General features: G+C 55.7%; 15 protein-coding genes across 15 annotated transcripts; 6 read left to right on the forward strand and 9 right to left on the reverse strand.

Moving 5' to 3' along the window:
- Nucleotides 1-1150: 1150 nt before the first annotated feature.
- Nucleotides 1151-1591, forward strand: IUM83_15269 (ATP-binding Cassette (ABC) Superfamily; the record flags this gene model as incomplete). The annotated part of the gene is made up of 2 exons (XM_067940073.1): nt 1151-1264; nt 1334-1591. The coding sequence occupies 2 exons, from the start codon at nt 1151-1153 to the stop codon at nt 1589-1591; spliced, it is 372 nt and encodes a 123-aa protein (XP_067794457.1).
- Nucleotides 1592-1633: 42 nt separating this feature from the next.
- IUM83_15270 (Avr4-associated TDF-like protein) lies at nt 1634-2014 on the forward strand (the record flags this gene model as incomplete). Its single annotated transcript, XM_067940074.1, has 1 exon — nt 1634-2014. One exon carries the CDS (start codon nt 1634-1636, stop codon nt 2012-2014), a length of 381 nt encoding a protein of 126 aa, XP_067794524.1.
- A 4212-nt stretch (nt 2015-6226) lies between these two features.
- IUM83_15271 (THEM6 protein) lies at nt 6227-6904 on the forward strand (the record flags this gene model as incomplete). Its single annotated transcript, XM_067940075.1, has 1 exon — nt 6227-6904. The coding sequence occupies one exon, from the start codon at nt 6227-6229 to the stop codon at nt 6902-6904; it is 678 nt and encodes a 225-aa protein (XP_067794523.1).
- A 192-nt stretch (nt 6905-7096) lies between these two features.
- On the forward strand, nt 7097-7849 carry IUM83_15272 (THEM6 protein; the record flags this gene model as incomplete). The annotated part of the gene is made up of 2 exons (XM_067940076.1): nt 7097-7299; nt 7375-7849. The coding sequence occupies 2 exons, from the start codon at nt 7097-7099 to the stop codon at nt 7847-7849; spliced, it is 678 nt and encodes a 225-aa protein (XP_067794522.1).
- A 689-nt stretch (nt 7850-8538) lies between these two features.
- IUM83_15273 (zinc finger protein a20 domain-containing) lies at nt 8539-9210 on the reverse strand (the record flags this gene model as incomplete). Its single annotated transcript, XM_067940077.1, has 1 exon — nt 8539-9210. The coding sequence occupies one exon, from the start codon at nt 9208-9210 to the stop codon at nt 8539-8541; it is 672 nt and encodes a 223-aa protein (XP_067794521.1).
- Nucleotides 9211-10997: 1787 nt separating this feature from the next.
- On the forward strand, nt 10998-13915 carry IUM83_15274 (Sentrin-specific protease 7; the record flags this gene model as incomplete). The annotated part of the gene is made up of 10 exons (XM_067940078.1): nt 10998-11566; nt 11657-11799; nt 11890-11998; nt 12075-12084; nt 12527-12546; nt 12621-12758; nt 12830-13036; nt 13107-13170; nt 13483-13575; nt 13643-13915. The coding sequence occupies 10 exons, from the start codon at nt 10998-11000 to the stop codon at nt 13913-13915; spliced, it is 1626 nt and encodes a 541-aa protein (XP_067794528.1).
- Nucleotides 13916-14008: 93 nt separating this feature from the next.
- On the reverse strand, nt 14009-16306 carry IUM83_15275 (CAMK/CAMK2 protein kinase; the record flags this gene model as incomplete). Its single annotated transcript, XM_067940079.1, has 1 exon — nt 14009-16306. The coding sequence occupies one exon, from the start codon at nt 16304-16306 to the stop codon at nt 14009-14011; it is 2298 nt and encodes a 765-aa protein (XP_067794527.1).
- Nucleotides 16307-16383: 77 nt separating this feature from the next.
- On the reverse strand, nt 16384-16694 carry IUM83_15276 (uncharacterized protein; the record flags this gene model as incomplete). Its single annotated transcript, XM_067940080.1, has 2 exons — nt 16384-16467; nt 16545-16694. The coding sequence occupies 2 exons, from the start codon at nt 16692-16694 to the stop codon at nt 16384-16386; spliced, it is 234 nt and encodes a 77-aa protein (XP_067794526.1).
- A 128-nt stretch (nt 16695-16822) lies between these two features.
- Nucleotides 16823-17398, forward strand: IUM83_15277 (uncharacterized protein; the record flags this gene model as incomplete). Its single annotated transcript, XM_067940081.1, has 2 exons — nt 16823-17113; nt 17174-17398. The coding sequence occupies 2 exons, from the start codon at nt 16823-16825 to the stop codon at nt 17396-17398; spliced, it is 516 nt and encodes a 171-aa protein (XP_067794525.1).
- Nucleotides 17399-17479: 81 nt separating this feature from the next.
- Nucleotides 17480-18313, reverse strand: IUM83_15278 (putative aldehyde reductase; the record flags this gene model as incomplete). The annotated part of the gene is made up of 1 exon (XM_067940082.1): nt 17480-18313. The coding sequence occupies one exon, from the start codon at nt 18311-18313 to the stop codon at nt 17480-17482; it is 834 nt and encodes a 277-aa protein (XP_067794530.1).
- Nucleotides 18314-19659: 1346 nt separating this feature from the next.
- Nucleotides 19660-20493, reverse strand: IUM83_15279 (putative aldehyde reductase; the record flags this gene model as incomplete). The annotated part of the gene is made up of 1 exon (XM_067940083.1): nt 19660-20493. The coding sequence occupies one exon, from the start codon at nt 20491-20493 to the stop codon at nt 19660-19662; it is 834 nt and encodes a 277-aa protein (XP_067794529.1).
- Nucleotides 20494-21029: 536 nt separating this feature from the next.
- On the reverse strand, nt 21030-21863 carry IUM83_15280 (putative aldehyde reductase; the record flags this gene model as incomplete). Its single annotated transcript, XM_067940084.1, has 1 exon — nt 21030-21863. One exon carries the CDS (start codon nt 21861-21863, stop codon nt 21030-21032), a length of 834 nt encoding a protein of 277 aa, XP_067794447.1.
- Nucleotides 21864-22667: 804 nt separating this feature from the next.
- Nucleotides 22668-23501, reverse strand: IUM83_15281 (putative aldehyde reductase; the record flags this gene model as incomplete). The annotated part of the gene is made up of 1 exon (XM_067940085.1): nt 22668-23501. The coding sequence occupies one exon, from the start codon at nt 23499-23501 to the stop codon at nt 22668-22670; it is 834 nt and encodes a 277-aa protein (XP_067794448.1).
- A 795-nt stretch (nt 23502-24296) lies between these two features.
- On the reverse strand, nt 24297-25130 carry IUM83_15282 (putative aldehyde reductase; the record flags this gene model as incomplete). Its single annotated transcript, XM_067940086.1, has 1 exon — nt 24297-25130. The coding sequence occupies one exon, from the start codon at nt 25128-25130 to the stop codon at nt 24297-24299; it is 834 nt and encodes a 277-aa protein (XP_067794445.1).
- Nucleotides 25131-25926: 796 nt separating this feature from the next.
- IUM83_15283 (putative aldehyde reductase) lies at nt 25927-26760 on the reverse strand (the record flags this gene model as incomplete). Its single annotated transcript, XM_067940087.1, has 1 exon — nt 25927-26760. The coding sequence occupies one exon, from the start codon at nt 26758-26760 to the stop codon at nt 25927-25929; it is 834 nt and encodes a 277-aa protein (XP_067794446.1).
- Nucleotides 26761-27153: the final 393 nt, after the last annotated feature.

Genomic DNA, 27153 nt, shown 5'->3' on the forward strand with positions numbered 1-27153 from the left:
TCGAGATGTGCACATGGTCGGCGGGGCGGTCACTACCCTCGTTGTGCACCTTTCGCACTGGATGCTGCTGCCGCGTACGGGCATCTAAATGACGTAAAGTCGCTGCATTCACATCGCTCCGAAGGCTGTACGACGACTGCAATGGATCGTGCTGCAGGAAGTGGTCATTTGGCAGTTGTGCAATGGCTGCATTCGCACCGCTCGGAAGGATGCACTACAGCTGGAATGGATAATGCCGTAGCTTGATGCTTTCACGTTGAAGCCTGTGAAGGATCGATCAGTGATTCGTGCTGCCTTCACGCCGACTTCGTTTCACGAAAAGCAACTAGAGGTTCTGCGACGATGGTGGCATCTGAATCGTAACGAAGGCTGCACAACCGATGTTGCCGTGGCTGCGTGATAACACCGCAGCTTGGTCCATGACTAAGACGATTTTAGTACTATCATTCATCATTGAAAGACAGGTAAACCGATTTTCGAATACGATACTGTTCGCCGCTGCGATCCGTATTTCAGTGAAGTACTACGTAAGCTGGGCTACAGAGTTTTTCATCAAATTCACATGCTTCGCACGTAGAAAATACATATAAGATCACCGACATCCAAAGTGTAAATACAGTATTCAGCATGGCAACAATACATATAAACCAATAGTGAGGGCGAAAAATATCACCGGGCATTGACTACTTAGTACATCACGTGGATCGAGTCTGGCAAGTCGCTCGCAGGCTATCACGGCGAACGCTTACGGGACACTATCTTGTGAACCACCTTTGTAGTAGTGCCAATGATTACTGCTCTATCAGCTCTAATCAATCACCCCAAATGTGCAAGCTTAAAATGTTATGAAGCATTTCTTGCCTGTATCTGATAAACACCACCGACACGCCTTGGGGCTGGACCCTATTCAACAAGACGTTGCATTGCTGTTCGCGTCATCAGAACGACTCCGAGGTCGCTCGCGGAGCGCACTGCTCATTGCGAATTTTACTTCCTCCACCCACGGGCCCACCATCCGCCATGAAGTTTTTCGCGCCCCTCGTCGCTGCCTGCTGCTCACTTGTCGTGTCCATCACTCTCGCTGGCCCGGAAGAGACGAAGTCTCGATCAACTCTACGCTGACGCCATCGCCGAAGGAGGCAACCTCATCATGTACCACGGCGGAGACTTCGCGTTGCAGCAGGACACGATGCGCCAAGCCTTCGTCAAGCGTTTCCCCGACGTCAACTTCACGCTCATCATTGACTACAGCAAGTACCATGACGTGCGCATCGACAACTAGCTGGAGACCGACACGTTGGTGCCCGACCTCGTGGCGCTCCAAACACTGCAGGACTTCCCTCGCTGGGCACAGCAGGGCAAGCTGCTCGAGTACAAGCCCGCCAACTTCTCGCAGGTCTACGACGGCTTCCGCGACCAGCGTGGCGCCTACATGGCCTACATGGCGATCACCTTCAGCTACCTGTACGACGACACTTCGCTAGGCGGACTCCCGGCGCCAATGTCAGTGGCCGACCTCGTTGACCCGCGATGGGCGGGCAAGATCGCATCCACGTACCCACACGACGACGATGCCGCGCTGTTCATGTAAGTGCGCTACGTCGAGAAGTACGGCTGGGACTGGGTCAAGAACCTGGCCAACCAGGACGTCGTGTTCCGCCGTGGTTCCCACATCACCACCGACGCGGTGACGGCCAAGGGTAAGATCGTCGGTATCGGCACGTACTCGCAGGGCACGCCCAACGTGACGTTTGTAGCGGACGGTGATAACGACTATCTGTCGTGGGGCCAGCGTATCGCCATCCTCAAGAAGGCCAAGCACCCGGCGGCGGCCAAGCTCTTCACGAACTGGGCCATTTCGGAGGAGGTGAAGAAGACGGTTGTCGCTGAGAACGTTCGCGTGGACCTGGCGCCCAACAGCGGCTCGAACCACCCGTGGGAAATCCCCACTGCCAACGTGGACGAGTTCCCGAAGTTCATGGCGGACCGCGAGGCGGTGGAGGCGTGGAAGTAGACATTCTCGCTGTACTTCGGCGAGGTCCAGGTCGAGGCGACGCCGGGCTACCTTGGTGTGCACCCTGGGCTGTAGGTTGAATGATCTCGTAACCAGAACAGCACATGAGACGACCCAAGTCCGTTCAATGGCTGAACAGTTGGTCGAACCTGGTGTTGAAGTCAGCTTCAAACCGTGCCCATACCTTGCATGATTCTCTCCATGTCTTGAACGATCTCCGTGTGATCTAGTGTACTACAGAGCATCGGACTAACCGGGCTCTAGATCAAGAATATCTCCTGACGAGAAAGTTCTCGCATATAATCAAAGCTTTTGCCGTAGTATGTACTGTTCACAGGCATCCGCTCATACAGGTAGCACACCAACTCTAGATGATTTTCATGTAGCGCAGATCCCAGAGCTAACGTCATGCCAAACGCAATGCCAAGGCCTTCCTGATGATCAACAAGCCACTGACACACTGCGAAGTAGCCATTTTTTGCCGCGCCATCGAGAATTTTGTAAGTGCACCCCTCTGTTCGATTCGCATGCAACCATTTTAGCACCTCCAGGTGGCCTTCCGCAGCCGCGTTCTCCATAGATGCCGCCGAACACCCTTCCGAACGATTCGTATGCAGAAACTCCACCATATCCAAATGACCATAGCGTGCTGCTTCATCCATCACGATGTGAGTGCACTCGGTGGTCGTGTTTTCGTGAAGCCACTTGACCATCTCAAAGTTATCATTCGCAGTAGCACCATCCATGGCTTCCGTTGTGCAGCCCACCCAGTGGTTCGTATGCAGTCACTTCACAATCGATAATTGACCCTTCACGAACGTGTTGGGCTCGTACGCTTTGCGATCTTTCAGATGATTACCGCACCTAGATGAATAGGGCGAGATTCGACAACATGAAGACATGCAGCAGTAGCGAGAAGCTGCCTGATCGACGCCATTAGCCGTGCAGCCCTCCGAGCAATTTTCATGCAGCCATTGCACCACGTCAAGATGCCCGTTTGCCAGCGTCATCCATCGCGAACGTGGTGTACCCCTTATTTCGATGCACATGTAGCCACTCGACAACCTCGAGACGGCCATGCGATGCAGCTGTATCCATTGCTCTCGTCGTACAGCGTAAGTAGGATTCACGACTAGAATGTGGATTGTGTTCCTCAAGCTTGCACTTCTTCTGCTGCGATGCGTCAATGCGATGTAAAAACTTCAGGACTTTCAAATGTCCGTGACTGGCCGCGATATCCATAACAGTGAGCTTTACTCGCTTGATAACACGACTCCCACGGATACTCCGGAAGAGATCAACTGACGGGTCGCTCAAGTACCGTTCAACTAGCCATTTCGCCACTTCCAGCTTCCCCGCTTTCGCTGCATCATACATAGCCCGCGACGGGTCATGTTCAAACCCGACTTTGTTCAAATGCGCGAGGAAATACTTCAGCATCGAGATGTGGCCGGACTCCCCAATATCGCCAAGCAGACGATCTAGCTTCCTTGGACTCCATGTGACTGTAGCTATGATGCCATTGATGTGCTTCAACGCTATGGGTACACAAGACGGCTCGGTGATTGGATGATTCAAGCAACATTCGCGCGACACGGATACACCGTGAAGTTGTCACCCCGTTTGCGTTGTCCCGCAATGACCCACCCAATCACCCACCCACCCACCCACATTCGCCGATCTGCTCTTCGCCACCGAGGCGGCGCTGCAGCTCACACTCGCGAGCTTCGTGCTGCGCCACAGGCTGCCGCTCGTGTCGGATCTGCTGCTGCGCTGCAACAGCATCACGCAGCACGTCTGGCTGGGGGACCCGCCCGTGCCCCGCAGACTGCCATGATTGGGTGCTCCAGTTCCTGCACATCTACAGCAATGAACACAGCAGCCAGCAATGGCAATCGTCCATTACTGAAATGGCTCCATTCGAACATGAACACATGTGAGGCTATGGACGACGCTGCTCGTCAGTGTCGCCTTGACATCGTGAATGGCTCCACGATAATCGTCAGGAGGGCTGCACCAAGGCAGATAGCGATATAGCGGCGGCGGATGGCTATCTGAGGTGGTGAAATGGCTTCACCAGAATCGCCGAGAGGGCTGCACGACGATGGCAATGGATCAAGCTGCTACTAATGGCGAGTATGAGGCGGTGAAGTGGCTGTGCGAGAACCGAAGCGAGGGATGCACATCGGATGCGATCGAAGGGGCCGCATGTGCGGGTAGCCTCACAATGGTGAAGCTGCTGCATGAGCACAATCCTGATCTTCACGTTGTTGGAGGGTTGAGGACGAGTTTCTTTCGGCTACATTTGACGACTTTGGGTTTGATTTCGATTACGAGCCAGCGGAATTTGCTCATTTGGCAAATATCAAAGCTCCCAACGAAGCATCAAGTGGTAGCTACTTTGACATTGTCGAGTGTCTTGCCATCGACTGCGACGAGTTGCACATCGTGCGAGCAATGGAAGGGGCGGTCATCAACAGTCATTTCGAGGTACTTCTCTACCTTCACTCGAAGCAAGTTGAAGCAAGTTGGACGCCCTAAAGCCTATGACGTCAAAGGCGTGTGGGATAACTTGCGTCACTATCGAAGGAGTCAGCAGACGCCCCAATCAAGCGTCAGCAAAATGGTCGGCGAGTACCTACCCGTACCCACTTGAGGCAGACATGGAGAGAGATTTGGTGCGAGACATGGAATGCATGGACGCCGAGCTAAGTGCTCATTTTTAGCGTTTGCGAATGTGTTCCTGCGTTAAAACTCGGCATCCAAGTAGTGGTACGCCGACATTCGCTCCAGTTGGCGAGTTTCCTGTATCTTTCGATGGTGGATTTCACACTTGGATGTATTTCCGTGCTGCTAATGTTTGCATGTAGTAAAAAAGGAAATGTTAGCACGATCCTTCGGTGGCTCACCCTCCTCATCACATTTCCATAGAACGCTGTCGAGCTCGAGGAGGAGTTGAAGGTGGAGGATGCTTTGATCGTTGTGAACCCAAAAGCGAAGCTGTGGATTCCGCTGGCGTCTCACTTGGAGATTTGCTCCCGAGTCCCCCGGGTTCGCGATGGGATCGCAGTTTCGGACTACGATGGCGGACTTCGTTCTGCGCGGGAATCTTCCGGCCAGCACGATCGAGTACGTCTCCGAGTTCCTGGTTCACGACATATCGGTGGCTCGCACGTGCGAAGTCTCCCGTCGAGCTACTAGATTTGATGTGATCGAGAAATTTTTAGAATCCCACGAGTGACAAGTGGAACGCTCTGAGATTCTTGGAAACGGAGCCCCACTACTTTGCGTGTGAATTCGCTCAGGCTCTTGCTAACGCACTTTCCAAGATGCCCAGTATCGAGGAAGGTGATTGAGAAAATTGCCAGCCGGGTTGCCCCCTCATTTTGGAGGCCAACCAGCTGCATGGCGGGACTACGGAGGCCTTGAAGGAAGTGAAGAACCAACCGAAGACGGCGCGCCGGAAACTACGGGAGAAGAGAGGCTGAGTAAGCTGAAGACCGCGTTCCTGAAGATTCCCGACCTGGCCAAGACGTTGGCGAGACTCTACCGTTTCCGAAATCGCTGCCAAGAGCTCGCAAAGTATTCCTGAGACGACCACCAGTTGCATCCAAGCGTTCGTTACGAGAAACCTGTCAGTGACGCGTGGCCTGTATGGGTACGAAATCGAGCGCCTGGTTACCTTTATAGTGTTCCTGGCTAGCATTGGTACAATGTGGCTCTTCGTCGATAAAAATCTCACGCATTCCGCGAGTAGTAAGTACAAGCGCACTAACCGCCCAGATAGCGGTTGTTCTTCATCAACAAGCAATCCGCTGCATCGCGCCAAATAGATCGCCTCACTTTTATTTTTTTTCAGATCCACAGATTATCAATACAGCTTGGAGGTGGTAATGCTGCTCTCCGTAGAGCAGTACGTATTGCCGTGGAGCAGCACCTTTTCCAATTGAAGCAACCAATATGATGCCTTGATAACTATTATAGGTTTTGTCTTCGAAGTGTAGATAATGTAAATGCCACTTAGCTCCAGGTCAAAAAGTCGTACGCATCAGGCCTCTTCTTGGCAAGTAGAGCGATACTGCAAAAATACTAGCGAAAAGAAATCCCAAGATGGCTACATTTGGTTGAAGCGCTCGGCCAATCGGCGCGCGTGATAAACGTGCGGCTCGCTCGCTGGTACCTCTGTGCTGGGGGTCTCAATCCCTTTGAGCGATGGTGCTGCGTGCGTTCTGGAACATCGGCGCGGGGCTGGTGCATCGCCTGGCGAACAGGCGCTCCGTGGGCAAGGGAGTCCTGGGGGTGAGCTACCCGTCGGTGTGGAAGGGGAGAACGGGGCTGCTGGACTGCGACGTGAACCTGCACCTCAACAACTCGTCGTACCTCTACAGCATGGAGCTGGCGCGTTGGCACTTTTGCGCGGCTAATGGCATTCTGTGGCACGCGATCAAGAACCGGCGCATGGTGGTCGTGGGCTCGCAGGCGATCCGATATCGCCACGCGATCCCCCCGTTCCACGCCTACGAGATCAAGACCCAGGTGGTGTACTGGGACGACGACTGGATCTACCTGCTGCACCAGTTCCAAGACCCCACGACCGGCAAGCAGTTCGCCGAGGGCCTCGTGCGTGGCGTCGTGATGAAAGGGCGTCGCCGGGTGTCTGCCAACCGGGTTTTCGCCGAAGTGAGCGGCAGCGAGAGGATCGAGGCCCCCAAGGAGGTCCCCGACGTGGTGAAAGGCTTTCTGGACTGGGATGAAGCTTGCACTGCCAGCATGAGAGACGCTGGCAAGCAAGCGGAGCTGACATTGGAGGTCAACCCTCTTCCGCCAACGCCCGAGAAGCTCGGCGCTCGCGTCTGGCAGGAGATGAAGAAGTCCATGAACCTGCCGTAAGCTGTATGTTTGAGGGAAAGTATAGCTTGCGATGATACACGGGTTCTGTCAATTGTTTTTTTTTCACGTCGGAATGTGCTGGGTAGAAAAATGAGTTGCAGGACGTGTGCAACGATGAAATGCAACGTGTCTGAGTCCGCTTCAGACGGTGCCAATAGCTGAGCCCTCCTCACTCGAGCTTGTTGCGGCGCGATGGTGGGGCGCATCGTGTGGAATATCGGCGCTGGGCTGGTGCACCGCGTGCTGCACAAGGGCAACATCCGGCCGGGCATGGGCTTCGCCTACCCGGCCGTGTGGCGCGCACGCCCGGGCTTCCTGGACTGCGACATCAACCTGCACCTGAACAACGCCTCGTACCTCTTCAACATGGAGCTCGCGCGCTGGCACTTTTGCGCGTGAGTCTAAACTCGCCTTTGCACCTAACGTTGACGACAACCCAGACGCACTCACGTTCTTGTTCTGTGTTGCAGAGTGACTGGCATCCTCGGCAACGTGGCGCGCCACCGCCGGGCGTTGCTCGTGGCCTCGCAGGCCGTGCGCTTCCGGCACCCGATCCCGCCCTTCCGGCCCTACGAGATCCGCTCGCAGCTCGTGTTCGCGGACGACGAGTGGATGTACTTCCTGCACCAGTTCCAGTGCCCCACCACGGGCAAGCTGTACGCCGAGGGCCTGTGTCGTGCCAGCTGCCGGCAGGACGGGGCCAGGGTCTCGGCCGCCACGCTCTACGCCGAGGTCTTCGGCGGCGACGCCGATGCGCTGCAGACGCCGGACATGCCCGACGTTGTCAAGCAGCTGCTCGAGTGGGACGGCGCCCCACGCATCGAGCTGGAGACGCCCGCCGAGGCCACCCGCCGCGAGCGGGAGACGGCCATGCCGTCCGCGGAGGCGCTGGCTGGCAAGAAGGCGCTGGCGAGTGCCACGCGCTCGTGGAACTTGCCCGTGTGAAGGCTGCCTCGAACCGGATACATGACCCGAGTTTTTGTATAGAAATCCAGCCCTTTTCACCTGACCAACTGGCGCCCAGTTGCACCAACGGCAGAGCGGCGAAGATAGCTGGGATGCGCAAGAAGTTCTCGAACATACCTTCGGCCTCGCCTGTTTTAGCACACTGGGTTCTCGCATCGTTACGATCCCTCCCCTCCCTCCCCTCCCGCTCGCTCCCATCTTGAGGCTCGAACATTCTCGCGACGAGACACCAAAGAAGCCCCAGCCGGGCACCAGAAGAAGGCGAGAACGAGGCGGGCAGATGGTTGCAGAATACTGGTACTATACTTTTCTTTTTAAGCTCGGTCCGCGCTGAACTGGAGCGTGCACTACGCTGAGGACGCGGCTGGACACGGGGGCGGCGCGCGACTGCGCCCGCCGGCTATTAAACTACTCGGGACGTTGGGTTGCCTCCCGCAGCTCCGTGTGGCACACACTGGCCGTCGGATAGGAGGGCGGAGCGCAGAGAGGCGGCGGCGTCCCTTAACTTCTTGTTCTATCGTTGGAGGGAAAACTGCACGCGTCGAATCGAATCTGGGGTGGATCTAAGCCGTGAGGTCGCCGAGATGGCGCAATCACCCAAAAACCCAGAGGCCCAATCGGCCCCGGGCGGCTCAGTGAGAAGCTGGGTCTTTCAACTCCTTCACGCCTTAGTTGATCCGCGCGACCTTGCTGGGCACCACGATGGGGTTCTCCTCCTCCAGCTTGCGCTTGCCCGCCGTCTTGAAGTTGAAGGCGCAGTTGTGCTCCTCCGCGTAGCGGTGCTTGCCGCAGAACGTGTAGTCGCAGCGGCACTTGACGGCCGTGAGCCCCACCTTCACCTTGCACTGCCAGCAGCGCCGGCGGTTCTTCTGTACGGGCTTTGTGTCCTCCTTCTTCTCTGCGGGCGCCTCGGCCTTGAGCGCCGAGGCCACCGGGTGCGCCTCGAAGGCCGCGGGCGGCAGCGCCGACGACTTCGAGCGCTTCAGGCAGCTCTTGCGGAAGGTCAGCGACGCCTTCACGCTCTGCAGCACGGCGGGCGGCACGCGAGCGAACCGCTGCGAGGGCGCAGGCGAAGCGGCGTCGGCAGTCGCGTCCACACCGGACGGGGAGGCCGCACCTGAGGCGGCCTTGAGGCAGTCGCTGGCAGCGGGCGCCGGCGTGGTGGCCACGACGGAGGACGAGGCGGTGGCTGTGGGGGTGGCGCTGGCTGACGACACGCTGGCGTCGGCGGCGGGCGCGGCGCCCGAGGAGGTCGAGGTCTTGGTCACCATCACGGGCTCGGACGCGTCGGCGGGCACGGAGGGGGCTTCGTTGAACACCGGGGACGAGCTGCGCGCCATGGAGCGAAAGCGGGAATGAGCTGCCGAGGCCTGCGGCGAAAAATGCAGCGGGGGGGAAGAAACCGACTGCTCTGGGACAGGGGCGCGGCAATACAAAAACAGTGTCTGTGTAACTGCTGGCGAATATTGGCAAATCGGGCCACGCCAGCGATTCTGCGAAAAAAGACGCTCGCCACCGACCCGGCGGGTGTGGTAGACTAGGCTAGCGCGACCGACTCCACAGCATACGGATATCGCTTATAACAAGCCGGAATGATGTACACGCAGGTCGGGCGCAGCAGCCGCGCAAGAGCACCTTGCGGAAAGTTGGTATTCAAGATCGAGCCCATACAAAGACGCTGTGCGGGTAGAAAATTCGCGTCCGGAAGTGGCATTTTAGCAATGAGGCGCTGCGGCCCGAAAAGGACCGGCGCCGCTCCAATGTGGGTTGGGTTGCCCAGGAGCGGCTTCCTGGCGAAGATGGAAGGCGCCGTTGTTCTCCCAGTGAGTCGCTGTTTGGCTACGTGTTGAGCTGCTGGCAGCAGCCTGTTGCCGCCGCCGCCGCCGATCGTCGAGCACATCGCGGGCGCCAGCCTGGCCGCTCCTCTCGGTGTCGCCTGCTCGCCGTCCAATCTCGACAGCAAGTCTTCTTCTTCTACATTCGCAACGGGGGGCGACGGCCGGTGGTGGAGCGGCTGCAGCGCCTACATTCAGGCAGCGGGCTGTGTGTGCATGGTTGTCGAGCGGGGCAACTGAGGTTTGTTCGTCTGCTGCCTGCCCGCAATAGGATACCACTCGCATGATGAAAGCAAGCACCTCTCGATTCGACAGAGCCGGCCTCCACAGCTGCTGTTGCAAACAGCTCTATCGCGACGCACCTAAGGTATCGCATGCAAGCAGCGAGCCGGCGAAAACGTGTGCTTCTCCGAGAGCTCCGCCTCCGCCCGTCGCCTATGATAGGAACACGTGCGGCATTTCAGTCTGAAATTCAGAGAACAAGAGCTGGAAAGTGGCGTTACGCTCGCCGCGCCGCCTAGAAATTGACGCTGGCGACAATCTATTGCCGGCGAAAGAAGACTGCTGCACCGCGCTGCTCCGAACCTTGGCGTGGCAGCAGAACGTGGAGCAGCCAGCTCTTATTACCTTCGCCAAAATTGGCGAGTATACGCTTTGTATACGTCCCGCCGGTTGTCATTCAACTCTTTGTTTTGGATCCGCGACGCTTTCGGCACGGCGGCTTGTATGGCGGTCACCCGACGTGCGGGTGCTCTTCCCATCGCCTCGGTTTGGCAGCAGATGGCTGCACGATTCATACAAGCAGCGCCGTCTTACCGGTCTCGGGCCCAGCTGGACACGCGCAGCCCTTTCTCCGCTGCGTTACGGGGGCGACAACACCGGAGAGGACGGCAGCGCCGGCTGCTGATTCCTGCTCCTGCTGCTCGTCGCCCTGCTTCACACAGCCCCCAGGTTGACGCATACCTACTTGTAATAGTAGGCATTACTGCGGGCCGGGGCGCGGGTCGGTCCCCTTTCCCATCCGCCGCCAGTGCCCCAACCAGGCGCACACCAATACGGACGGTGCAGGTTAGTTAGGCGTGCGCAAACCAGCGCTGGCGTCGCGAGCACGTCGGACAAACTCGCGCTTCCCGTCGTCAAAAGCCGCTCGACCATGTCGTCACCCTCAGCCAATCCCACCACACAGCATACCCCTCTCCAACGTCATGACCATCACTCCGAGTCACTATTCGCTTCAATGACCAGACCACACGGCAGCGATTCCGCACTCGACGTCACCGACGGCCGCCTCCATGCGGCTCGGCCTGACGTCTCCGTCGCTGCGCATGGGCGCGCAGACGTCCGCGACGCGGCGGTCGCCTCCTCCTCTGTCACGTGCTTCTGCGTTCAGCCCCATCGACGTGGACGGCGACTCCTCGGACGACGCGGAGCCGCGCAGCAGCCCCGGACCATCACTCTCGACCCGCACGCTGCACTACGAGAGCAGCGACGACAGCGAGAGCAAGCAGAGCGAGCACAAGGACGACCTCGAGCGCAGTCGCAGCCGCAGCAGCAGCGTCGGGGCCGAGCGAGGGCCGCAGCAGGCGGACAAGGGCCAGCGCCTCAACTTCTTCTTCCAGTACGGCTCGCCCAGGCAGCGGCGCCGCAGGGACGCGCAGCTCAGCGGCAGCAGCGCGCAGAGCTCGCCGGCCAAGGACGAGCTGCACGAGGTCATCTGCGCGCCGCGCACCAACGTCTGCGGCGAGAAGTACGACCGCTGCGAGATGGAGTTCCAGCAGGACCGCGTGGAGCTCACGATCTGGCAGGCGGGCAAGCGCCAGTGGCAGGGGGAGGTCCAGTACGCCCACCTGGGGCGCTTCTGGTGCGTTGGCGCGGTGGCTATTAAGTGTGCTATGGAGGAGAAAAAGTATCTTATTGTTTTTTTATTTTTATTTGATTTTTTATTTGGTAGTTTCTCGAGAGTGGATCGCCCGCCGTACATCTTGCTCCTCCAGCTGGATGGCGCGAAGGGCCGGTCCAATTTTGCGGACTGGTATGACTCGGTGTTCGCCAGGGTTTGTTCCAAGAAGAACGAGAAGGAAGTCATGACGCCGAGTACGTCTGCTGGCTGGCTGCAGCTGCTTCGATGGCGGGGTGGTGCTAATTTATTTTTTCGTGGTTGTGTGTGTTGCGTGTTTTGTGCAGAAGTGTTTGGTGTCGTGTTTTACTTCGACGAGGAAATGGAGGTGATGCGCTGCCAGAGTATGGGGGACAGCAACCCGAGGTTGGCGCAGCTATTTAGTGAGAAGCTATCGTAAGTTCATGCTGGGTGGAGTTTGTGGGGTTCTGGTGTCAAAGCTAACGCTGGTATTGGTTCACATGGTTTTCAGAGATAGCGAAGTGAGAGATTATTCGAGGTGGGATGCTACACACAAGTTACGGGTTCAACAGCGTATTGAGTCGAAAAGCGGCGCATCTTCTAGTGCTGGGGGGCGTTTGGCGTCATTTACCAAACACGCTTTTGGTAGTGTGAAAACATTCTTCACTCCGCGATCCTCCGTCTTGGAAGAGGACAGTGGTGCTGCCGTAGTCAGCGATCACGGAGGAGCCACGAAAGGGGGGACACTAAATCTGTCACGTGAGAGCAATGGAGTATTACGCGCTGACTCTGGTGAAGCGAAAGCACCTATCCAGATTGATGATGCGGTGGTACCTGACAAGCAAGATCATGGGCCAGGTATCAACAACGGCGCCGTGGTGGTTATTCAAAACTCACAGGTTGATGGATTGGAACATAAAGCAGCCGTAGTGGATGGGTTGGCATTTTCTTCATTGGAGCAAGAGGAAAAGAAGAGCGAAAAGGTGGAGAGTAGGAAGAGAGCAGCAGCAGCGGCTCGCCGTGAGGACGAAAAGTTGAAACGACGGAGAATAGAAAGTCGCCGCAGTGAAGTTCTGCTTACATATCCGTATGATGGCTCGGATACGGCTGGACGAATCTCGGTGACGCTCGGTGATGTGGACCGTCTTGTCCCTGGGGAGTTTCTGAACGACAATATCATCGACTTTTACCTCAGGTAGAACCCATCGCGTGTTTGAGCTGTACATCACGTGGGTACTTATACTGACTCTGCTGTTGGTCATGCAGATTTCTCTGGCGTCATTTAGCGCCGTGGCAGCAGCAGCAAACGTACTTCTTCACGTCACACTTCTTCACACAATTAAATGGCACAAACGGCGCTCACGAGTTAACAACTGCAGATCCAGACGAGCGGTTTGCACGAGTTGCTCGCTGGACACAAAAAGAGACAAACCTCTTCGAGAAACGATTCTTATTTATTCCTATCAACGATAGGTATGTTGTTCATGTCCTCTCTGTATCATGGGTCTAGTAGCTAACAACTTACGTATCATGTGCCTTATAGTTTTCACTGGAGCATTGCAGTGCTTTGCAATCCTGGCTCCGCTATTATCAAAAAGCACAGAAAGGTGAGACGCCACCGCCAAACAGTCCCCAATGATAGCAAAATAGAGGTGGTCGATTTGGTGGATGGTGACGGTGGAGAAGGTGGTGGTGAAGGAACTTCAACGGCTAGCGGTGATGATGGCTTTAAAGAAGAGATCGAAGAGGAGGAGTTGCAGTCCTGCCAAGAAGATCGACTGGCAAACCCACCTTGTCTCTTGTTTCTGGATTCACTTCGTTGTCATCGAAAGAAGAAATTCACAAAAATGCTCCGCAATTATTTGGAATGTGAGTGGAAATCACGCTTCTCTTCGAGCACTGTTGTCAGCGTACCGAAGGAGAAAAATGAGCTTGGTGCTGATGCGGTGGGGGAGGAAGAGACGATCGTAACATCGTTCGATTCGGAAGGTATTGGTCTTCTCGAGCCAAATGTAAGTGGTGGATGTGCACACCTCGTTCTAGCTCTCAATCTCACGTGGCTGCATGTTTGTACGGCAGGTTCCGTTGCAAAGCAATAGCTCAGACTGTGGAGTATTTCTTCTCATGTATGCTGCATTGATCGTGGGTCATTTTCCCGCTGGGGTTACTCGAGAAGACCTGGAAAGCAATCTGACATCGACGCTGAAACCAACGATGTTCAAGGACGAGCATGTGCTGGAGTTCCGTGAATACCTTCAGCAACTTATCTTTTCCCTGCAATTTTTGGAGAAGCATGGGTTGCCAGAGGAAAAGGTGAAGGAGGAAGAACTTGAAGTCTTCAATATTGACTAAAGATCGACTTGTGAATTATTACAGCATGACGCTTTATAATATTACAGCGTTTTCTTGACATTGCACTATGAGTTGTCCTTGAAAGCATCTGGATCACTGAGGCGATAATGGCAGTAATCGGCGGAGTCCACGCACCATGAATTCGCGTTGACTTGGGGCCTCCACCACCAAGTCCAGTGTTCGCCAGGGACAAATAATGGAAAGGCATAGTTCAGGAGCGGGCACGAACTTCGAGTGTTTGCAAGACAAGAACGTTTCCGTCGCGTGGCCCTCCCGAATCTCCTTGATTTCACGGAGTGGAATAGTACGTTCTCGCTTAGTATCGTCTGATCCATTCCCATTGATGTTGCTTGATGTCCGGGTTGGCATCGAGGTGTTTCGGGGCGTCCACGTGATGCACTCCTCCATGAAATTCAGGGTCAGCGACGTCGAGTGCGGCTTTGTCGATTCCTTGTACCCATACTTGATGACCTGGAAGCCGCGGGAGAGCAGCTCGGCAAATCCAAGACCTTCGCAGGCCTCGATGCGAGCGAGCTCAAACTCTTCCGGGGTGCTTCCGTTGGAGTTGGCCGATCCCGACATGTCGTCGTCCAGCTCATCAAACCAAGGGTGGCCCATCAAGTCTTCAGCTGAGATCCGTTCACTTTCGTTCGTCTTCAGCATTTTAAGCAGCGCATCCTGCGCTAGTGGGCTGACCGTACGCCACTGCACATTAGAGCGACTCAGGCAGCTCATGTCCCTCACGTCAACACCTTCCGGGAAGTGATCCATGCATTGCAAGGCGGCAGCAGATTCCACGCTGAACGGGAAGGCACCGAAAAGCAACACGTATAGCACTATGCCAAGACTGAAGATGTCCGACTTGAGACCATACGGCCGTCCGCAAAGCAACTCAGGCGCTGCGTACTCCAGCGTTCCACAGCTGCGCTTTAGCATGGTTGTAGGCTGCGCAAGCTCCTTCGCCAGCCCGAAATCTGCGATCTTCACGATGTTGCCGTGGATCAAGATGTTTTCCGGTTTAATATCGCGATGCAACACACAGCGACGGTGCAGATACGCGAGTCCCTCGACAACCTGCCGAATGATGCGGCGTGCCTCGGGTTCCGGAAGTCGCTGCCTCTCGATGAGGAGGTCGCACAAATCGCCGTCCTTCAAATAGTCCATCACCACGTAATGGAGATCCTTGTTTCGTTCGTATACGCCTTCCAGACTTACCACATTCGGGTGCGAGAGTGTACGCAGCAGACGCTCCTCTTCTTCCAAAGCAGCCGAGATTTTGCAGCATTTCACCGCACACACCTGGCCAGTCATGCGATTCACGGCGCGGTGAACGATCGAGAATGAGCCCTCGCCAATCTCTTTCATCAGCAAGTACTTGACAGAGAAGGCGTCGAAAGTCTCTACTTCCACCAGGTTATTTAACCTCGGCAATACATCCGGTGCCACAGCAGACCCACTGCTCCGACGACGTCGTTGCTTCTTGGCGACTTCTTGGCTGTTAGTTTCCGATCCTCGACGCGCCGGTGTGTCCATTGCTACGTCAGCGCTTGGGAGTGACTGCACCGGCGACATCAATTCATCTGTGTCTTCATCACTTTGACCTTTCTCCAGATCAGCCTGCAACAGAGCACGCTTGTGCGCTTCAATCATATAGCGGACGCATTCTGTCCACGCTGTGCGGTCCGCCTCGTCCTCTGCTTTCAGGAAGAGCGGCACTTCGACCGCCTTCGCCGGAGTTTGGTAACCCGTGACCTCCACATGCTTGAGAACCAGAACCAACGACCCGGAGTTCGGGATGGGCCACGACGTCCTCCGGTGCTTCTCCGCTGGGTCCGCGTAGGCGTCTCCAGCATGGCCACCTGCTCTGCTCAAGCTCCCGCTGCTCGACGTCCGATCTCCCTGCAGTTTCTCCTGCAGCAGCACCGAGTGCGCCGTGAAGTTCACCTCGAACAGCGGCGTCGCTGCGTCCTGCGTCTTGTAGCACACGAGTCCGTGCTCCCGCAGTCGGAAATACTTGCGTTTCCAGCTCTTGAGCAGCCCCGCCGCCACGGGGACTCGATGCTGCAGGTACCCGCCATGGTACCGCTTGCCGCTCTGCTGTCGGGGACTCAGCGCTGTCTGGTACGTCAACGGTCGCGTGTTATCCAGTGGTGAAGCCATTCCGACGGTCACGTCCGTGGAATTTGGTTTGCTCAGGAGGTCCAAGTGCGGGACCTCCTGGTGCTTTGCAATGGGCAGTTGTTGCACGGGGGCGTCCCCCAGCTCATCGAAGTCCGAGGAGCCCGCGGAACTGGCGCGTCCCGTGCGCTCACACTTGGACGCGAACATGAAGGAGAAGCAGGGCGACGCCATGCACGTGGGCGACTCGGCGGTGGAGGTGGGCGAGCCCAGGTCGCGGGGCTTCTCGACGGGAGGGGGCTCCGGTTCGTGGCAGGGGCTGGGATGCTGCGACTGGGACTGGGACTGGCTCATGACGGTCCCCGCTGCAAATAGGCGGCGGGTTTTTGGGTCTTTTGAGTGGGGACGATGGGTGACGAGTGAACGGGTTGGGACTGGGTATGCGGGACAGAATAAAGATAGGTGAGTGCCGGAGCTGGCAAAGCGTTAGGTGTGTCAATTTGCCACGCACAGTTTTGCACTGTTGCCGGTTGTTGCGAGCCGGGAAGTTCTGGAAGTGAAGGCGCAGTTGCAAGTTTTGCGTGAATGCGTGCAGGCCGACGTCCCACTGTACCACACGCGATACACAACCCTCCATCGGGTTATAGAGGGTGATCTTCATAGAATTCGCTGTCAGATGGCTATTCAACCGGTATGCGTTGCTGCAGATGCGTGTATCTCCCTTCGAATCGTCCGTCACTCAGACGGGGGTATCTGGATTTATGACCGTGTCACAGTGACATCGAGAGGATGGACCAGCGTGACGCCCGCCGACGCTCCTGCTCGCCGTGCGCGCGCCAGCGCCGGCGCCGAGGCTCCTCGACCAGTTCAAGCGATAGCTCGTCGTCTTCGGATAGATGTAGCAGCTTTCCCCGTCGAGATCGCCGCTCTAGGCGTCGCAATTCGAGAAGTCGCAGTCGCAGTCGAAGTCCACACGGATTCGGGCGTAGCTCGCGCTACAGACGGCGTCACCGCTCGCGCTCCCGCTCGAGGGATAGCAGAGACGCCGCTCTTTATGGTGATACCCGTTGCGTAGCTCAGGTAGGTCTCGATCAAAAGTTATGCAATAAACAACTCCACACTGACGGTTTTGGTCTGTAGCGGGACAACGGACGCCAAGATGAGCGGAACCCGCGTACAACTCGACGCGTGGATAGTGCGAGACTCTCGGGGGAAGGGCGACGCATTGCGCCGAACGCGTCGGCGCTCAAGGCTCTAATGCTCGGCACGGCGAGGTCGAGAGACCGGATGGACGAGCGTGAACGAGCTCGAGCTCAGAAGAAGCTCGAGGGTCTCAATACCACGGCCCGAGGGTCAAGACGGTGAGAATTCGAGATCAAGAGGCTCATGTGAGGGTGATTCCAGCGTCAGTTAGTAGTTCATGAGACGCTGGTGGGCCCTTTAAGCCTAGACAGCGTGCTCCTTGATGGGGTCCCAGCACGTGACCAGGTACTCGTCCAAAGCTGCGAGCTTCACGATCTGGTCGGGAGTCAACTTGATGTTGGCGGCTTCGAGGTTGGTCTTCTGACGCTCGGTGTGCACCGACTTGGGCAACGTGACGAAGCCATTGGCCAGGCTGAACGCCACCAGCACCTGAGCAGGGCTCGCGTTGACTTCGTTGGCGACCTCGAGTAGGGTCGGGTCGGTCATTTTCTGAGCCCTGGCCAGAGGCGAGTAGGCCTCGAGCTGGATGCCGTTCTCCTTGCAGAACTTAACGAGAGTGGGGCGCATGAGCCACGGATGCAGCTCCACCTGGTTGACAGCGGGCTTGACCTTGGCGGTCTTCAACAGCTTCTCGAGGTGCGCCTCGCCGAAATTGGACACGCCAATGTCTTTGAGGATGCCTTGCTCCTGCAATTCTTCGAGCGCGCGCCAGGTTTCGTCGCGAGTCGCGGACTCGGCGGGGGCATGGAGCAGATACAAGTCGATGTAGCCGAGGCCTATCTTCTCGTTGCTGGTTTTCGTGGTGGTGATGGCGTTCTCATACCCCCAGTTGAAAATTGACAATTTGCTGGTGACGAAGATCTCATCACGCGGGACACCCGAGTCCTTGATGGCGCGGCCGACGTCCGCCTCATTCTCGTAATATTGCGCGGTATCAATGTGGCGATACCCAAGCTTCAGCGCTGACAGAACGGCGTTGTAGGTCTCGGGGCCAGGCTCGGACTGATACACGCCGAGGCCGACGACGGGGATCTTGGCTCCGCTGGGCAGCGTCTTGGTCGGGACGTTGGCGCTCATGGACAAACTTGAACTGGGTTGTCGGCTTTTGAGCTGCTGTTGACAACTTAGGAAATGATACAAAGCCTGCTCATGCGCATGATGGCGCAGTCCTGGTCGTAATCTAGTTAGGGTGGATTTGCAATGCCAATTGTTCACGCCGAGGATACGATGGTAATGGGCCTTCATCGTTTAGCTCAGACTCGTTTGGCAGCTTACGCATCCCGTTCTGTGAAAGTCGCCGTTGTCTTTGAACATGGTCGCATCATCAACAGCAGCAAGTTCAAACCCCGTACAGTTGATCGCAGCTCCTGTCGGTGTTCTCTTGCCGAAATACCGATATTTCCACTATGTAGCCGTGGAGGTGTTTTTCACTGTAATAATTTTTGGCGTGGTTGTTGCCTTTACTGGGTTTGTTCTTGCTGGAATACCACGTCCGTGGTATAGTGCGCTCGGGAACCTCATGAACGTGTGACTACTTAAAAGATAATTAACTGCTGCATCGTCCAGCGTTTTTCTTCTGCTGTGGCGAAGGTTTCGTACAAGAACGGCTCGATCATCACGAGGAACTTCCGAACCATCTTTTGGAAGGGAGACGGGTCAATTTCAAACATTGAGGACACAAGGTTCCAACTCCCGCAAGTGCTTCAGCGCGCCGATCGTCATGAACAGAATGTCTTTGGGGTGTGTATGCTCTTCCTGCCTCTCCACACGTTCCAGTTGGCCTGAACGTGAGCTTCCACAATGTCTTAAAGTCGCTCGAAATGGGTAGTCAAACGTTGCACATTTGTTTCAAGCGGCCGGGGCCCTGCACCAGCAGACACTGATCGTACTTGGAGCATGGCGAGTCACATTCATTGTCGGAGTCGTCTCGAGTGGCTGGAATCGGGACCCGAGCCAAATCACGCTGCCGCTTCACTTCCTCAGCAAACAAGCTATCCCAACGCGTGCGAGCGTCGCTATCGTAGCCGTCTTCAGCTTGCCGGGTGCGATTTCAATGGGGAGGCATCTCGAATCAGCCGGATTGGGTGTCGGGCTACTGCGCTGCGGGTCCAACTACTGTATTACTATCTTAACACTGCGAGTAGTGCAGAGGGCTCGCAAGGCAAGCGGAACGGGGACGCCACTGCCGCAGTGAAGCGTAGGCATGCAAGCTCCAGCAGTGGAGGGGCCAATCTAAGTTAGCTTACCGTCGCGAAGCGGTGGTGCTTGGCTAGTAAGGATAACATACGAAAGCGTTGGTGATCATCTTGCAGTGTTAGATATCTTAGCGCTTTGGCTGTCGGGCACCAGGAGCTATAATTCGAGATACAAACTTCCTGTGGGTTTGATCCAAGCACAGAGACAGCTACGGTGTCATAACCGGCTTACACGGCATGGTCCTTGATCGGGTCCCAGCCAGTGACGAGGTACTCGTCCAGCGCCGCCAGTCTCTCAATCTGCGCAGGCGTCAGTTTGACGTTTGCGCCTTCGAGGTTGGCCTTCTGGCGGTCCGGGTTCACCGACTTGGGCAGCGTGATGAAGTCGTTCGCGAGGCTGAACGCCACTAGAACCTGCGCGGGGGTAGCACCCACCTCATTCGCGATCTCGTTCAGCGTCGGGTCCGCGAGCTTCGCAGCCTTCGCCAGCGGCGAGTACGCCTCCAGGAAAATGCCGTTCTCCTTGCAGTACTTGACCAGCGACGTGCGCGTCAGCCACGGGTGCAGCTCCACCTGGTTCACGGCGGGCTTGACCTTGGCAGTCTTCAGCAGCTTCTCCAAGTGAGCCTCGCCGAAGTTGGACACGCCAATATCCTTCAAGATCCCCTGCTCCTGGAGCTCCTCAAGAGCACGCCAGGTCTCGTCACGGGTGGCAGCGTCGCCCGGGGCGTGCAGCAGGTACAGATCAATGTAGCCGAGACCCAGCTTCTCGTTGCTCTCCTTGGTCGTCTGCAGAGCCTTCTCGTACCCCCAGTTCTGGACGAACAACTTGCTGGTCACGAAAATCTCCTCCCGGGGGATACCGGAATCCTCGATGGCTCGACCGACGTCGGCTTCGTTCTGGTAGTACTGGGCAGTGTCAACGTGACGGTATCCCTGCTTGAGAGCGGAGAGCACGGCGTTGTAGGTTTCAGCACCGGGCTCCGACAGGTAAACGCCCAGTCCGACGACTGGGATCTTGGCGCCGCTGGGCAGAGTCTTGGTTTCGATGCTGGCACTCATCGGCGTAGGAACGCTTGGATGCTTGGAAACTTGGTAGTAGCTTGGAAATTGGGGAATGGCTCAGCTGAAGAATAACTCAACGGACTTTAGGATGGGTAGGATTGCTATAACGTTTTAGCTGATGCAATCGATACGCGAATATCGCTTTCGAGAGGGCTGACGTCACTGCAAATTGTCGTCGTAGTTGAAGCTGTTGCCGGCTTTTCATTTGACTGGGATCTCTGTTCATGCGCTATTGGTCCTTTGGGACACACGTCACAGAAACTTGGGTCTGTTGATAGGAGAGTAGAACGTTGGGACGAGAGGTAAATGCTGTATTGATTGAGACAGCACTGCCAGAGGCACACTATATTTCTAGATCTATATGTGACTTGGTAGGCGGAATGTACTTCAAAGTGAATGCGTGGAGCACAAAACTATTCACAAGCGGTAGATGCGATGTGGTATTGAAAGACAACTCAGCCTACAGACTGCCTTCTGGAGCCACAACGGTTGCTTCCCACTTGGCCTCCATAAGAGCGGAATAACCTCCAACCTTACACGGCGTGGTCTCTTGTAGGGTCCCAGCCAACCACGAGATACTCGTCCAGGGCTGCAAGCTTGGCGACCTGCGAAGCGCTCAGCTTGACTTTCGCTCCATCCAGGTTGAGTTTCTGGCGGTCAGGGTCCACGGACTTGGGTAGCGTCGTGAAGTCGTTTGCCAAGCTGAAGGCCACCAGCACCTGGGCAGGCGTGGCGCCTACATCATTGGCAATCTCGAGAAGCGTGGGGTCATCCATCTTGCGCGCCCGAGCAAGGGGCGAGTAGGCCTGCAGGAGAATGCCATGCTCCTGGCAGTACTTGACCAACGACGGACGCATCATCCACGGATGCAGCTCCACTTGGTTCACAGCGGGCTTCACTTTGGCCGTTTTCAGGAACTTCTCCAAGTGAGCCTCGCTGAAGTTGGAGACGCCAATGTCTCGAAGGATGCCTTGCTCGTGGAGTTCTTCCAGAGCACGCCAAGACTCGTCGCGCGTGGAGACCTCACCTGGGGCGTGAAGGAGGTACAGGTCGATGTAGCCGAGGCCGAGCTTCTCGTTGCTGGCCTTCGTGGCCGCTAGAGCGTTGTTGTAACCCCAGTTGGTGATGAAGAGTTTGGTGGTCACGAAGATCTCGTCACGAGGGATGCCCGAGTCCTTGATGGCGCGACCAACGTCGGCCTCGTTCTCGTAGTATTGGGCCGTGTCGATGTGGCGGTAGCCCTGCTTGAGAGCAGAGAGGACGGCGTTGTAGGTCTCCGCTCCGGGCTCGGAGAGATACACGCCCAGGCCAACCATTGGCATTTCGGCTCCGCTGGGCAGCGTCTTGGTCGGGATGTTCGGGCTCATGGTCGAAGGTGAAGAGTTGGTGGTGAAGGCGGTGAGGCTTGGAGCTTTTGAGTCGTAGCTGGTAAGTTGTGGAATGACACCTTGTCAATGCCAAGCTTCCTTTGGGAAGCGTGCGTAATCTGTAGCTTGAGCTATCCCGTTGCTGACGCACAAGTTCACTCTGCACGATGAAGGCAGTCATTCTTCGGTGCGTAAACTGACAACTTCGTTAGTGACGTCGATGATGCACCAGCCAGCTTCCACTACTCGCTCTGGCAAATGAACCATATCGTTTCAACGCTGAAGATAATTCTCCAAAGGAATGAGTATGAGCACAGTGCTCATCATACACATCATTTTTTATAACTTGGCAATTCATGTGTCTCGGCTGAATTTGAAAACAATACAACACGTGTATGCTATTAACGAAATGTGAGAACCGCGGGGTGCATCCAACAACTCGTTTGACAGCACACTTAACTTTGTATCATGAACGTTTTCCACTGTAATGATCATACGGGTAAGAAAACTCAACATTCCGGCTTCATTTTCGAATTTGCGCCCAACCACGCACGTCTCCACGAAGATGCCACCTCTCCAACTCACAGCTGTGCGATGGCAATTTGGACGGCGAAACGATTTCTCCGCCACTACCTGCTACTTTTACCAGAATGTACTTCAAAATGAAGGCGTGGAGCACAAAACTATTCACAAGCGGTAGATGCGATGTGGTATTGAAAGACAACTCAACCTACAGACTGCCTTCTGGAGCCACAACGATTGATTCCCTCTTGTCCTCCATAAGAGCGGAATAACCCCCCAACCTTACACGGCGTGGTCTCTAGTAGGGTCCCAGCCAACCACGAGATACTCGTCCAGGGCTGCAAGCTTGGCGACCTGCGAAGCGCTCAGCTTGACTTTCGCTCCATCCAGGTTGAGTTTCTGGCGGTCAGGGTCCACGGACTTGGGTAGCGTCGTGAAGTCGTTTGCCAAGCTGAAGGCCACCAGCACCTGGGCAGGCGTGGCGCCTACATCATTGGCAATCTCGAGAAGCGTGGGGTCATCCATCTTGCGCGCCCGAGCAAGGGGCGAGTAGGCCTGCAGGAGAATGCCATGCTCCTGGCAGTACTTGACCAACGACGGACGCATCATCCACGGATGCAGCTCCACTTGGTTCACAGCGGGCTTCACTTTGGCCGTTTTCAGGAACTTCTCCAAGTGAGCCTCGCTGAAGTTGGAGACGCCAATGTCTCGAAGGATGCCTTGCTCGTGGAGTTCTTCCAGAGCACGCCAAGACTCGTCGCGCGTGGAGACCTCACCCGGGGCGTGAAGGAGGTACAGGTCGATGTAGCCGAGGCCGAGCTTCTCGTTGCTGGCCTTCGTGGCCGCTAGAGCGTTGTTGTAACCCCAGTTGGTGATGAAGAGTTTGGTGGTCACGAAGATCTCGTCACGAGGGATGCCCGAGTCCTTGATGGCGCGACCAACGTCGGCCTCGTTCTCGTAGTATTGGGCCGTGTCGATGTGGCGGTAGCCTTGCTTGAGAGCAGAGAGGACGGCGTTGTAGGTCTCCGCTCCGGGCTCGGAGAGATACACGCCCAGGCCAACCATTGGCATTTCGGCTCCGCTGGGCAGCGTCTTGGTCGGGATGTTCGGGCTCATGGTCGAGGTGAAGAGTTGGTGGTGAAGGCGGTGAGGCTTGGAGCTTTTGAGTCGTAGCTGGTAAGTTGTGGAATGACACCTTGTCAATGCCAAGCTTCCTTTGGGAAGCGTGCGTAATCTGTAGCTTGAGCCATCCCGTTGCTGACGCACAAGTTCACTCTGCACGATGAAGGCAGTCATTCTTCGGTGCGTAAACTGACAACTTCGTTAGTGACGTCGATGATGCACCAGCCAGCTTCCACTACTCGCTCTGGCAAATGAACCATATCGTTTCAACGCTGAAGATAATTCTCCAAAGGAATGAGTATGAGCACAGTGCTCATCATACACATCATTTTTTATAACTTGGCAATTCATGTGTCTCGGCTGAATTTAAAAGAATACAATACGTGTATGCTATTAACGAAATGTGAGAACCGCGGGGTGCATCCAACAACTCGTTTGACAGCACACTTATCATGAACGTTTTCCACTGTAATGATATAGACGCGTAAGAAAACTCAACATTCCGGCTTCATTTTCGAATTTGCGCCCAACCACGCACGTCTCCACGAAGATGGCACCTCTCCAACTCACAGCTGTTCAATGGCAATTTGGACGGCAAAACGATTTCTCCGCCACTACCTGCTACTTTCATCGGAATGTACTTCAAAATAAATGCGTGGAGCACAAAACTATTCACAAGCGGTAGATGCGATGTGGTATTGAAAGACAACTCAACCTACAGACTGCCTTCTGGAGCCACAACGGTTGCTTCCCTCTTGTCCTCCATAAGAGCGGAACAGCCCTCCAAACTTACACGGCGTGGTCTCTAGTAGGGTCCCAGCCAACCACGAGATACTCGTCCAGGGCTGCAAGCTTGGCGACCTGCGAAGCGCTCAGCTTGACTTTCGCTCCATCCAGGTTGAGTTTCTGGCGGTCAGGGTCCACGGACTTGGGTAGCGTCGTGAAGTCGTTTGCCAAGCTGAAGGCCACCAGCACCTGGGCAGGCGTGGCGCCTACATCATTGGCAATCTCGAGAAGCGTGGGGTCATCCATCTTGCGCGCCCGAGCAAGGGGCGAGTAGGCCTGCAGGAGAATGCCATGCTCCTGGCAGTACTTGACCAACGACGGACGCATCATCCACGGATGCAGCTCCACTTGGTTCACAGCGGGCTTCACTTTGGCCGTTTTCAGGAACTTCTCCAAGTGAGCCTCGCTGAAGTTGGAGACGCCAATGTCTCGAAGGATGCCTTGCTCGTGGAGTTCTTCCAGAGCACGCCAAGACTCGTCGCGCGTGGAGACCTCACCCGGGGCGTGAAGGAGGTACAGGTCGATGTAGCCGAGGCCGAGCTTCTCGTTGCTGGCCTTCGTGGCCGCTAGAGCGTTGTTGTAACCCCAGTTGGTGATGAAGAGTTTGGTGGTCACGAAGATCTCGTCACGAGGGATGCCCGAGTCCTTGATGGCGCGACCAACGTCGGCCTCGTTCTCGTAGTATTGGGCCGTGTCGATGTGGCGGTAGCCTTGCTTGAGAGCAGAGAGGACGGCGTTGTAGGTCTCCGCTCCGGGCTCGGAGAGATACACGCCCAGGCCAACCATTGGCATTTCGGCTCCGCTGGGCAGCGTCTTGGTCGGGATGTTCGGGCTCATGGTCGAGGTGAAGAGTTGGTGGTGAAGGCGGTGAGGCTTGGAGCTTTTGAGTCGTAGCTGGTAAGTTGTGGAATGACACCTTGTCAATGCCAAGCTTCCTTTGGGAAGCGTGCGTAATCTGTAGCTTGAGCCATCCCGTTGCTGACGCACAAGTTCACTCTGCACGATGAAGGCAGTCATTCTTCGGTGCGTAAACTGACAACTTCGTTAGTGACGTCGATGATGCACCAGCCAGCTTCCACTACTCGCTCTGGCAAATGAACCATATCGTTTCAACGCTGAAGATAATTCTCCAAAGGAATGAGTATGAGCACAGTGCTCATCATACACATCATTTTTTATAACTTGGCAATTCATGTGTCTCGGCTGAATTTAAAAAGAATACAATACGTGTATGCTATTAACGAAATGTGAGAACCGCGGGGTGCATCCAACAACTCGTTTGACAGCACACTTATCATGAACGTTTTCCACTGTAATGATATAGACGCGTAAGAAAACTCAACATTCCGGCTTCATTTTCGAATTTGCGCCCAACCACGCACGTCTCCACGAAGATGGCACCTCTCCAACTCACAGCTGTTCAATGGCAATTTGGACGGCAAAACGATTTCTCCGCCACTACCTGCTACTTTTACCGGAATGTACTTCAAAATGAATGCGTGGAGCACAAAACTATTCACAAGCGGTAGATGCGATGTGGTATTGAAAGACAACTCAACCTACAGACTGCCTTCTGGAGCCACAACGGTTACTTCCCTCTTGTCCTCCATAAGAGCAGAATAACCCTCCAAACTTACACGGCGTGGTCTCTAGTAGGGTCCCAGCCAACCACGAGATACTCGTCCAGGGCTGCAAGCTTGGCGACCTGCGAAGCGCTCAGCTTGACTTTCGCTCCATCCAGGTTGAGTTTCTGGCGGTCAGGGTCCACGGACTTGGGTAGCGTCGTGAAGTCGTTTGCCAAGCTGAAGGCCACCAGCACCTGGGCAGGCGTGGCGCCTACATCATTGGCAATCTCGAGAAGCGTGGGGTCATCCATCTTGCGCGCCCGAGCAAGGGGCGAGTAGGCCTGCAGGAGAATGCCATGCTCCTGGCAGTACTTGACCAACGACGGACGCATCATCCACGGATGCAACTCCACTTGGTTCACAGCGGGCTTCACTTTGGCCGTTTTCAGGAACTTCTCCAAGTGAGCCTCGCTGAAGTTGGAGACGCCAATGTCTCGAAGGATGCCTTGCTCGTGGAGTTCTTCCAGAGCACGCCAAGACTCGTCGCGCGTGGAGACCTCACCCGGGGCGTGAAGGAGGTACAGGTCGATGTAGCCGAGGCCGAGCTTCTCGTTGCTGGCCTTCGTGGCCGCTAGAGCGTTGTTGTAACCCCAGTTGGTGATGAAGAGTTTGGTGGTCACGAAGATCTCGTCACGAGGGATGCCCGAGTCCTTGATGGCGCGACCAACGTCGGCCTCGTTCTCGTAGTATTGGGCCGTGTCGATGTGGCGGTAGCCTTGCTTGAGAGCAGAGAGGACGGCGTTGTAGGTCTCCGCTCCGGGCTCGGAGAGATACACGCCCAGGCCAACCATTGGCATTTCGGCTCCGCTGGGCAGCGTCTTGGTCGGGATGTTCGGGCTCATGGTCGAGGTGAAGAGTTGGTGGTGAAGGCGGTGAGGCTTGGAGCTTTTGAGTCGTAGCTGGTAAGTTGTGGAATGACACCTTGTCAATGCCAAGCTTCCTTTGGGAAGCGTGCGTAATCTGTAGCTTGAGCCATCCCGTTGCTGACGCACAAGTTCACTCTGCACGATGAAGGCAGTCATTCTTCGGTGCGTAAACTGACAACTTCGTTAGTGACGTCGATGATGCACCAGCCAGCTTCCACTACTCGCTCTGGCAAATGAACCATATCGTTTCAACGCTGAAGATAATTCTCCAAAGGAATGAGTATGAGCACAGTGCTCATCATACACATCATTTTTTATAACTTGGCAATTCATGTGTCTCGGCTGAATTTAAAAAGAATACAATACGTG

This window comes from Phytophthora cinnamomi (assembly GCF_018691715.1).
Source record: "Phytophthora cinnamomi strain GKB4 chromosome Unknown Contig24, whole genome shotgun sequence".
NCBI lineage: Eukaryota > Oomycota > Peronosporomycetes > Peronosporales > Peronosporaceae > Phytophthora > Phytophthora cinnamomi.